Source organism: Neopelma chrysocephalum, unplaced genomic scaffold (genome assembly GCF_003984885.1).
Source record: "Neopelma chrysocephalum unplaced genomic scaffold, ASM398488v2 Primary Assembly neopelma1_61b, whole genome shotgun sequence".
Lineage (NCBI taxonomy): Eukaryota > Metazoa > Chordata > Aves > Passeriformes > Pipridae > Neopelma > Neopelma chrysocephalum.
In genome coordinates, this window is record NW_020897717.1 from 1,225,143 (window position 1) to 1,237,785 (window position 12,643).

Here is a 12,643-nt window from a genome sequence, read left to right on the forward strand (position 1 = left end):
CATTAATCTATTACATTCATCCAATTACTTTCAATTTAATTGGCATGTGGCATTGCCTGCTTTAAACACAAAATGAAGATCTGTCTCAACAGGTCAGTTTAGGAGGGGAGAGAAAAAAAGAATTGGGTGATTTAAAAGGATTAAGCTGTCTTCTTAACTGTATTCTCTTGGTTTTGGTAAATATATCATAAATATATCTAATCCCCCCCCCCAAATAATTAATATATTAATAAAAAGAGTAGGGAAATAGGAATTCCCAGTCCTGGTTCATCAGAATATGACAAAAAAAGGCAATGAATGAATTAAACAAATTGCTAAAAAGGTAAAAGAAAAAGGAAGACCAAAAAGGTCTCAAGGACTCATTCTATACTTATTCTAACAAACATGCAGTTCTTCAGGAAGGGCATTAAATAACATATTGAATAGCCTTTGATTTCCATACTTGTCTTACAGAGAGGAAGACATAAAGCATCAGGGATGTTATTTATCTTAGGTACCAAAACACACATCTGGCAAAGGTATCTTCTTTACTTTTCTTTATATGGGGATTATTGCCCTGTTGTAAGAGATATTTGGCCCAGAACTGGACACAGTACTTGAGGTGCAGCCTCACCAGTGATGAGTAGAGAGGCAAACAATTTAGTTCAGCACTTTTTTTTTTTTTAGGTTTTGAAATCCAAGCATTCAAAATGGAATTAGGTCTAGTAGACAAGCAGATTCAACATAAATTCCCTCGATGTTGAATCTAGCTCATTAATATTATCAAAAATAATATGTTGTCAAAAATAGCTTTAAGAAGCTAAAATAAACCACTTTTAACACAAGTGTTTTAGAACATGTTAATACTGTCTATTTGCAAATTAAAAGATTCAGACCTGACTTAGTAAAAAATAAAAATAGTTGCCTGTGGCACCATGAAAGGCTTCAAAAAAATTCCACACCCCAAAACAAAATCCCCCAACTTTAACCCCTCTCCTTCATCAAATCATCCCCATTCTGCTTTTCGATGGCTCAAAGGTCTCCAAATACTGAAGACACTGAATAAAGCGTATTTTCTTTAAAAAAAAGTTTACTGATTACAATCCTGTATTTGGTTAACTACTACTAATCAACAGATCCTGAATTGCTTTAACATTTATATTTAAACCAAGTCTTCTAAATGATAAAAAGAGGGAAAAGTAAAAACATTCATAAATTTGTTTTCTTTCAAAAAGGCTATTAAAATGTAGCTAATTATGCTTTTCAATAGAATCCTTTTATCATGGGGACTCAGTGTCGTTTCCTTGATCCTTGTTTTTCAAAGCTATGATCAAGAGTTTGAATATCAGAAGCACACTGCTGACTGTAATTACAACTAACAATACTCTAATTAAAACACAACTGGCTTGGCTTCAGAGCAAAAGGCTAACAGGACATGTGTGTTACTTTCAAACACACGTATAATTGCTCTCTCCCGAAACAACCTAGCCCAAGTTAAATAGGTTTAGAAAAGCATATGGCTTAGAATTATTACAAAGCAAACAATGAGTAATTAAAGTTGGAGGAATCTTTCCCAAAGTGACTTAGCATGAATAGTAAATGTAAATTTTTCTTTCTTTGGTGCTTGTAAAAGAAAATGAAAAGTTATTTCTTCTCCAGTAGCTTTTTTAGGAAAGACTGGGGAGGGAGACTGACAAAAGAACCTATTTGGAATTTACTCTGCTTGAAAGCCTTTCTGTATAAGCAGTGAAAACCTTTCAGGAGACAACATGAATATTCACCAGTGCACACTAGGAACAAAGGCCACTTTTTACGCCAGGTACAATAATATTTGCAATACATTCCAGGCAAATTACCAAGCTAAACTTTTGTAGAAAAGCTATGTTTTTCTAAAATGGATATTAAATGACAGGAAGAAGAATACTCCAGTCAAAAAGTCAGAACTATACCCATTGGAAATGCATCTGTTTATAGAAAAATTGCTCATGTTCTTAGGACTTTCCATATTAGAATAAAAAAGCTAAATTAGCTCATTAGTAAATCTTGCCCTCGGGATTAAGAAGGAAAAGTCAAATGAAGATTTATCCATCTTACACCCTGCAACATTGTGAGATTTAAACATATTTCTTCTTTGGGAATCTAGAGTCTAGGCCTGTAATTTAATATGACATCTTTATTTACATCACATGTTGACAATGCCTCACTTTATAGAACAAAAGCTTTTAAAATATAAATAAAACTTCATATTACAGGTGTGGGAAAGAGATTATATTGGCTACCTGTTACATAAAAAGATGCTGTAGCCCTTTTTAAAACAGTATATCCTTAAATGTCATGTGTTGCTCTATGACATTGTTCTGTGTTTCTACAAGCATTTTGTGCTGTCTCTGCTTGCTTTTTATTCCTGAATTTCTGTAAAAAAAGATTGTCACTGCTTAGTTCAGACTGCTGTATAACTACAGGTACTCAAGGTGTTAGCATAATACCAAACACTATTAGTTGTGCATCTGACAGGACAACACCTGTTTCCTGAACACTATTAAGTCACTATTTAAAGGTATGGCATAAATATTTGATCATACTTTGTTCATAAACCACTTGCATACCTTAGAAACCCAAAAGACAGAAATTAAAACATGAGGTAGCGACACTTCTTGAAAGATGAAGAAAAAGAAAGAAACCCCAAAACCACATAGGAGGAGTTTTCTTATACAATATTTGTGGCATTTTTGCCTCTGGATGTCTATAAACCTCTTCAGTTTTGTGCAGATATTTATGTTTCAGTAGTTATCCTGCAAGAAACCAGTCCTTCAGGATCTTACAGAGGAGATAAAATTCCTGCACATTTGCTAAGTGTTCCTATGATCATTCATTCTGAGTTATGATTTCACTCTCAAGTCAGACAAGCACAGAAAAGGAGCAACAAAGAAAGAAAAGCTTCCTAAGCAGAAGTGGTATGGAAAATTAGAAAGCATAAGAGATGTATATTATGATGGTACAAGCAAAAAATCACTGATATTGTTTGTTAATTTAAGAATTACTCTGAATATGAAAAGCTATCATGTATTCAACTTGGATAAGTAGTTAATGTACTTTTCTAAAGATGCAAAATACTTCAATTTTTTCAAACAAAAAAATCACTGTTACAGAATAATTCTGTCTCTCTCCACACTATAACAAATCCCATTTTATTTTTTGTTTTCCTTCTTTTTTTTGAAAATCATAGGAAAAATCAGGCAAAGACCGTAGCGTAATAGTATTATATTTCTATTCCAGATAAATGCAGGGAGAGTTAGACAGTTATTGTGATATGGCAGCCATTTCAATATTAAAATTTTAGTCATTAGTTAAAATATGTTTAGTATGTTGCACACAACAATCACTGTCTTTCTCTTCCTAATTAAATACTTTTTCTGTCATTGATAAGAAAGGGTCTTTTCAGAGAAGAAAAGAAGAAGGTTATTTTGTGTCCAGACAAGCAACTGTGCGGAAAAACTACCTAACCTAGCATTTTCTCTGTTAACTGTTCCAAATATCTTGTAAGCTGTTCTGAGTACTAATAAAATAATAAACCTCTTAAATTATTTTTTAAAAATTTTATAATCTAAAAGACAATATTTAGTTACAATTATTTTTTAAAAAAATCACATAATCCTAGAACAGTTTGGGTTGAAAGAGACCTTCAAAGGTCATCTAGTCCAACTTCCATGTTTTCCAGGTCTTCCCTATTACAAAATACTACTGAGCACTGACTGTCATTACATCTTTTCAGAATTTCTGAGTAAATTTTGATATGTAAGTCAAGAGCTCCAAATTTATATACAAATACCTGAAAAAGTATTCAATATTAACAAACTTTCAACACAGTCTCCCATAGCATTCCTGAGTCAAATTGAACAGAAGATACCATAAGTTGCCTATGTGCCTTCTCAGCAATGAAGCATGTGGAGCTGTAGCAACAGGAATTGTGAGCCAGCTAAACAGTGGAAAGAGATCATTGTCCTCTACTTGACACTTGTTAGATCATACCTGGCATTCTGAATCCCATTTTGGATCCAAATATAAGCGATAGATCTGAACAATTACAGCAGAGGACCATCAGAATGGCCATGAGGTTGGAGCACACACACTGTGCAAGAGGCTGGGGAAATTGGCTTGTTTAGCCTAAGAAGGCCTAGGGTTGGGAAGGAACCTGACAGCACTTGCCAATACCTAAGAGCAGGTTATCATGGGCTACCCAGAGAAGTTGTGTAATTTCCTTCCTTAGAGGTTTTCAAGACCTGAGTGCATAAAGCCCTGAGTAGTATGTTTTTTTTTCATAGATTACAATCCTTAGCAAAACAAGCTGGGCTAGATGTCTTCTTCCTCAAGTGCCTTCCAACGTGAAGAGTGCTAAGATTCTAGGACAATGAACGACTTTGGCAGAAAGCACGCACACAAATATATACTCTTGAAACATTAAACTCTCTGTGCATTTCTAAGGCATATTTGAGTGCCAAGAGTTCTTCTGGTTTTTCCATACTCAGAATTCAGTTGCCATGGTAACACATTCTGTCTTGGAGCCTCTCACCAGTGGTATTCTGATTTCCACAGACTAAAAGCAGAAACCACTCTGTTTTCAAAGGCTCATGCACTTACCCTCTCGGAAACAAATATATTCAATGGCACATTTGTGTTTCTGAACTAAAAAGAAATGTACTTTAGTTCCTAATTATTCATTTAGAATCCAAACCCACAGGCAGATTTCTGTCTCTAGACAATGCAGGTAGCCTCCTCTGTCAAAAGATATCCCAGATGATAACATCGTTGTTTTCTTAAAGTAAGCTATTCATCTGGTTTGTACTATACATGCAGGAAAACTGACAGAGAAAGTTGAGATTCTGATCTTGTAGTTGTACAATGCAATACTACATAAATCATTAAATGCCTATTAGTTTTAAATTGTGTAATGTTTGGGTTATTTTTTTTAATTTGCTCTACACCCTTGCTGATTATATAATTATCATTTCTTGGCAACCAAAAGTCTAATTCACCCAACTCACTATTTAATAATAAGACTTATTAAAAGTCTTCTCTTAAGAATAAACACTAGCATAGTATTGAATATAGGAAAGTCAGACTTTCTTCACTGACTGGAAAATATGATACAATTCACCAGTTGAAATGTAGCAGAAAACAGTAAGATAGGAAGACAGATTATGAACTGAGAAACTATGAATATTGGTTACTATATTCTCGTCTTACTCCTTCATGTGGTCAAAGCCTTTACTGCTACTTAAGTTTACAGTGGCAGGAAAATGATGTAAGTACGTTTCATTTATCTATTTTAAGAAATGTTAGTACTGCATTTTCCTGGTTTTCTAATTGAGATGCAATACTTAATTGAACGTTAAAAACATCAAACTGAAAGGCATAAAACACTGAGTCTGGAAAGTTTCCAAATACACTTATTCAACTTGTTTCAGCAAGAACAAAGCCAAACTTGGATTATGCATAACATCTATAGCTAGCACATAGATAAAACACTACTTTTGTTAGGTTACGGATTTGCCTGGATGTCTGATTTTAAACTTTATCTTACAAGTTTTACATCCACCATAACAATGCCACAGGCCAAACCCAAACCACACAAAACAGAAATTATGAAGTTACAAAAGAGCTTTCAAGTCTCACTTGGCTCATCAGTCAGTTTGAAGAGGCAGCTCTAACAGGCGGATCGCACTGAGCTCCTAATACGTACTTATGTGCGTGATTTCTTTTGCAAGCCATACTCACCTGGGGTTTCAACCTTTGCTCACTGGTACTCTGAACTTCAGAAATCTTTCCCTTTTTTTAATTGCCACAGAGCATACAAAATACACCCCTGACTACATATTCTAAATTTACAAAGAACATGATGTCATAAAGACAAGGTCGTGCATGCCTGATTTTATGAAACAAGAACCCCAAACACTCACAGTCAGAGAATCTGAAGTTTGCAAGATTATTTTTGTCTTCACTTGTGAAAAATCCCACTCTCCAATCTATTTCCTAAGTCTCTGTGTTAGCCAAAAGTTTGATCTTCATATGTATACAGACATTCACTGTAGAAAGAGCCCAATGAACTTCAATCCAAATCTAAATACATTCATTAATCCAGCACTGTAAAGGAATAGTCAGGTTACTGTACCTTTATTATACCCTTCATGTTCAAGTAAGAACTAGCACTAATTGTATAGTGAAAAGGAAATCTGGCTGACTGGAGGTGATGATTTTGTTCAATAAAATTGTTTTCACAATGAAGTGGATAAGAGGAATTGCACCTACTTAACCAAAAGCGAGACAGGAATTAAATTCTATTTTAAAATAAGTATATAACTTTAATCTTACAATTTGACTGTTACTATTATTATGCCTCTGTAATGCAACATTTTCAGGAATTGCACTGCTGTATCTCAGCAAATAATTCACACATTTAATTTTTTAACACGCCTATTATACTGAAGTAAGAAGCCAAATCACAACTACTAAACTAGTCCCCTAGTTGATGTTGTTTCCAAATGTCATCTATTCTATTAAAAGTTTCACTGCAGCCTTTAATTTTGAGAAAAATAAACCTTCTTACCGTATCGATCCAATCATGTAGGGCTGTGCTAGCTGTACTACAATAGCGCCGCTCCCAAGCTGATGGCATGTGTATCCAGAATCCCAATCATAGTTTTTTGTGTCTCCATTCAATAAGGCATTGCGACTGCGACTTACACCCTCAATCACACTGGCACAGTCTGCAATTGTTGCAACATTTTCAGTGGGAACTGTGAATTAAAAACATAAAGACGACAGAAATACTGTCAGAAACAGTTCAGATACCAGTGGACTTTATTGCTGGGAAAGGATTGGTTAAAAAAAAGAAAATTCAAAGTATGATCAACAGAAGGAAATTTAACTCATATAACATGAACTATGAACAAGTGGTACAGATAATTTTTACAGCATTGATCCCAGAATAGCTTGGTAAATTAACAGATGGATTTCAGTCTCGGTGATATGAAAGCGGTCTTTTAATACAATTGGGAAAAAACATCTTGTCCAGCAAAAGTTTAGACATTTTAAAAGAATTTCTTCCTGTTTTCATGATGAAACTTCCCTCTCTACTGCCAAAAGAACAAATGAATAGAGACAAAGAAAAAATTGAGATATAATTTAAAGCACTGATCTGGGCTGTAAGAAGTCAGGACTCAAATTCTTCAAAACTAGGGCTTGAAGTCTCACACCTCAGGAGACTATTCTCAACATGTACCTGTTGGTACCTCTGATAGTCTCTCTGACTGTGATGAGAAATTGCACCTCAAGCTTGAAAAATGAATTTTTTTTTTAATATTTATAAAATCCTTCAATATCAGTACTGGACTACAAGAGAAAAGAAGAGACCAATAGGTCTGTAAGACAATGGAACAGCAAATGCAGAAGTATTTCTCATTCAGCCAGGACACAGGAAAAATGTATGATTGAATGCCACAAAAAAAACTATAATATCCCAACAGAATATAAAATAAACCCATCCTCTTGAAAAAAGGAGGGCCAGAACACAGGATAATGATTTCCCTACAGGAAAGAGTGATGGAATTATACTCTCCCCATTAATGTCATCAAAGATCCTTGCTAGATAATTCTTTCTTCTATCCTATAAGCAGCCATGAAAAATGCCAGTATGCAGTACTGTTATGCCAAAGAAAGCTGAAGGCACTACTGCAAATATCAAATTTGCCCTCTTTCATTCACCTGATATGCAGTTACTGGAATATTATTACAGGGAAAACAAGCAAGTTAGGAAACTCAAAGAATTTTCAAATTAGTAAAAGCATTCCTGGGAAAATGGAAGGAGGAAGTTTCAGTAAAAAAAAAAAGGCAGATTACAATTCTAATTGCACAGGCCAGTGCTAAACTGCTACCTTATGCTGCAACATCTATAATGAACTCTTTCACCTCTACAACCCCTCTTGCAATCAGTGTACATATCCAACACTGTGGTCCATGTGTCAGCATCATCTAACTTCAGTTCTTCCTTCTCCCTAGCACATCCAGAACTGAACACTCTAGACTGGAAACTGCTGTTAGAAATCAAATTATATAAAAGGTGATATAACCTTTTACTAGGCATTTTTAAAAGTAGAGGAACAGAAGGTACTGGGCAATAAAAAAAAAATGTAGTGTTCAGAATTGTTATTCTTTAGCAAAGGATGTAACTTCAGTGTTGGTTTCTAGAGAACTTTCCAAGGAGAGGAATGCTCTTCTTATACTCACTTAGTCCTGCTTAATCTGATTTACATCCCATGCTAAGTAGTTTACTCCCTCCTTTCATATCAAACAGAATTCATCATATAGTTAGAACTTGACATAATTTCAGCAATTTCAAAGATCAAGACAACAGCAGCTCCTCTGGGAACACACTGTAAGAAGGAGGTATTCTTCCAGCAATGTTTTACAAGTGCTTCAATGCTTGTTTTTCAAATTACGTATTATTTCTCTTTGTTAACATTTGATCAAGTATGGCACTTTCCAACTGTAATTCAGAAAGAATCCTAAGGTTTTTGAATGTCACCTTCCAGCAGGATGACAGATAACATAAAACCCCCAAAACTACTGGGTTTATGTCCCAAGCTATATGCCCCAAATCACGTCCAGCACTTTCCTAAAAAGCTCAGTTTCTAGCTAACCTCCTCAGCTTCTAAAACTCTCTCTATTCCCTCTCTCAATCAAAAAATTAAAATTAATAAGGCTGAAAAATATGCCCTCTGAACATGTGAAAATCAAGATTGCCTGTTGAGCCTTTGTTTTTTGGAGAGAAAATGTTAGAAGCACTGATTGTTCATCTAAATGACAACAAGAACTCTTTCAGCACAGGCTGTATTAAAAAAGAATCCGAGATTTTGTGTATCATCCTCTGATAAAGGATAAACAACCTGTACCATTTTAAGCCTGCTGTACATGGATAACTTAATCACATACTTTTAATAGTTGTCTGTAAAACACGTATTAAAATACTACAACATCTGAAAATGACTGAAACATAGCTATGTGAAACTTCAGAGCTATTGTATGAGTCTCCAGCACGCAAAAAAGAGATAATTTTCCACAAAGAGCTGGGATTCCGTGTTTTAAGTGGGCTACTGGTGTCAGGAGAATAATTTTAGGACAACCACCAACGAACCAAAACACCGTAAAACACACCCTGGGAGGAAAAAGTGCAAACTTGTTGCCAAGTAATAAACCAAGGCAGTAGAAAAGCAACCATTTCTGAAAAATCTACTGTGCTATCAAATGTACTACCATCTCTGTTTGCTCATAAAAAAATTACTAAACCCAGCACATTATTATTCCAGAAATCTCTTGATTCCCCTATTACTGAAGAGAGGCATTCAACAATTCCCAGATTCTTGCAGGGGAGCAGGTGGCAGACATTAGAAGTACTTCACTGGGAACAATCTGAATAAAACAAAGACTAACAATGCAAACTAAAAGTACTAGCATTGAAATAAAGTTTGCCTTGACTTCCTTTTCTTACCCTCCTCTCCGGGAGTAAGGGAACTTCTTTGAGTATCCATTTTATATAGGCTTTAAAGCATCTTCTACATATGGCTGCTTTTCGTAGGAAGAGGAAGCTATTAAAATCTTGATTAAAAAAAAATGAGTAAAAGATGAAGTGTCAAAATCAGTGTTCATGTTGAAGTTCCATGGCACATTCCAGACACACTCCGAGCAATGTAAGACATTAACTGAATGCAGTGCAGCTCAGTTCATCCAGTATTTTGCCTGCATGCCCTCTGAGCATCATCCCGCTCCTTCTCACATCTAGATTTCTGCACTAATCCATGACTTCCTATGAAGATGTTACCCTGATTAGTCAAACTTCTTAACAACCACACAGAAATTCTCTTGGTGTGTTTTTAACATAATTCTGTGGTCTTCCCTACATCAGCTAATTAGAAAGTGACTCAAACTAATTGAAGTGTTCAGAATGTGCCATACTGTTTCTTTTCTCTAGGGGGTCTGCCACTCCCTATTTTGAATGTTCATTATCATCTTTTATATCCGCTTGATAAATTTATTAAAAATACCATCTGGTGGGGACTCTGTTCTGTGCTGTATTTTAAAGTCTTCTGGTTCTCTGTCTTTTTCCCGTTAGAATTTCTGCTTCAATTTAGGTCACTTGTTTACAAAAACATACTGCCAAAACCAACAGTCTTGTTTCTACGTTTTTTTTTTTAAATCCATCAGCTATCCAGCTTTTACAGTAACCAGTATCGTAAGAGAAAACAAAAGAGGAGATTACAAATATGGAAATTGCTTTTTTCCCCACTGTTTCAGCAGTTTTGCCCTGAAAAATCTGATTTGCTTTTATGGAACAGAAAAGATGCGTGTGAGTAAAGGATATACATTCTGTAAGCAAACAAAAGGAAAAGATGATTGAGGTTACAGGACAGCAGCAGCGAACATTTATTAAAACTTACTTTCTTGTCTCCTGGTCTTATGCTGTAGTATAGAGCGATGAGCATCTGGCAGTATATTTAATGCTAGTAATAGTATTTTTGTAGAGGACTGTAATTTTCAAGTCATGGCCTAAGGGTCATCTATACTGGTTATATTCAAAGATAAGATAGATATGTTATTCAACTGTCCTTAGAGATCCTGCACGATAAAATGTACCAGAAGTGTGTTGTAGTCTCAGTCATACTTACTTATCACTCCTTAAGCTTTTTGCTTTTTCTTTTTAGCATACTTGATTTTTCATAGGAATTTTTTTTTCCCTGAAGTACTGAGAAAAAAATTTAATGCAGCTGCTGCCAATTGGCTTCCACATCTGAGCGTAGGGTATTCCCTTTTATCTCCCATTCTGGACAGGTCAGCTTTTGCTTTCTGTCCATCCACTGTAACTGAACTACAAGCAATTGGCTAATGTGGGTGGGTGGGGAAATGACAGAAAATACTCAAATAACTTTTTGCAGTACAGGAAGAAACAGAACAAAGTGCGTTTCTGTACCAGCTCAAAAAACCAGCCATTAATGACCTTAAAACAACTACTAAAACAAGCAGGGAGACAGCAGATCTACTGTCTCTCTGTCTATTAGGAAAGGAACAGAGGAATAGGAAGGCAGCAATTTAAAGTATTACGGACTGTTGAATATATTTATACTGCACTCTAGCAACAGTCGAAGGTTCTCAGCTAAAGTATCATTGCAACTGCGATAGGTTAAAACGTCAGTAATGTCTTGAACATCGTCAAAATCCCAGAAAGACTTTTTGTCAAACTGCAAAGAAGCAACTGCCTGTCTGTGACCACCGAGGCACCCTCCCCTCCCAGTGTCTCCTGACTGGAATTTGGACTGTGACTGGGGACTTGAGCTAAGACTGCTGTCTAATCATCTCAAGTCTGAGGAGAAGTAAACCAGGCTCAGGACAGAAGAATGTATTTGTGTTAAGAATCAGCCCTAGTTGGTCTCAGGGGGTGGTGAAGAAGGGTTTTGGGTGTGTGATGGTGAAATCTCTCCACACCAAACCGAAGGAGTAAACGCCCCTGCTCTGGGAAGACCACGTACACATGGGACCCTCACATGTGAGTGAAAGGCAGCTGATAAGGGGTCATAAACCATCAAAGACCCTCAAAGCCACCCCCAACTATTCCTGAGGCCTCCTCTACCACCAGAGGAATGCACGTGAACCAAGTGAGGCAACAAATCCAGCACCTGTCCCAAAAGACTGCAAAGCTTCCTCCCCACCCCCAGGGGAGGTGCCCGGGCATCTCCTGAACGTATATTAATCCATTGGAGGTTATGTTTTTCAGGACCCTCACCATTAAGAAGAGCAGAAGGACTGGACCGATGGGACACTGTTGGGTTCCACAGCGGTGATACTTTTTCTATTTTAATCTCTCTCTGTCTGTTTTTTTCTTCCCCCGCCTCCGTTTTCCTATTTCTTTCTCTCTCTCTTCCTCTGCCTCACATTTACCATTAAATAAAACTCATACTATTGACTTTGGCATCTGGTCTTGTTTGCACCTTAATTTGGGTAGAGGCATTTCTAATAATTTTAATAACTGGATCATAACAGCAACACAACTGTTCATTTTACTCAATTGTCTTTGGAAACTTACAAAATCATCACTTTGAAGAAATTATAAACAAAAAAATTATACCGGAATGAATAAATTTCTGTTTTAGTTAATATGAAAAAGTGATTTTCCTCTCATGATATCTGTTAAATGCACAGCTTTCAAATGCTTTGTATTTAACTGTGAAACTGCATTCCTTCTCTACCTGAACATCTACTAAGCTGGCATAAATCTTCTCAAAAGAAAGTGATGGCTAGAAAACACAAGGTTGATACTACACAAAAATAATAATTAAAGATGCAAGTATTATTTCAGGGTTTGATCATATTGTTTTGAATAAAAGGATATTGGGTATTTTGCTGTCATTATTTTCCACATGCCAAAAGATTTGTTAAGTCTAATCTTTATTCAGTATATGAATTTGCTTTTGTTTATTTGCTACATGGTAGAAAAAAATATGAAATCTACAGACTTTTCAGTTAATTAAAATTGTCACAAAGTCCTGTCTCTCCTTCTACACACTCTTTCTTATTTTCTTGAGCTGAAACTTACTGATGGAATTGCTACATTTAATCT

At 35.8% G+C, this 12,643-nt stretch overlaps 1 protein-coding gene across 2 annotated transcripts in view; it reads right to left on the bottom strand.

Annotated features, from left to right (window-relative positions):
* Positions 1–12,643, bottom strand: part of BTBD9 (BTB domain containing 9) — a 111,563-nt gene that overhangs the window by 21,469 nt on the left and 77,451 nt on the right. For both annotated transcript variants that reach the window (XM_027681672.1, XM_027681671.1), the window contains exon 9: positions 6,584–6,773. In XM_027681672.1, the coding sequence (XP_027537473.1) occupies positions 6,584–6,773 (190 nt within the window). The remainder of the gene's footprint in view (positions 1–6,583; positions 6,774–12,643) is intronic.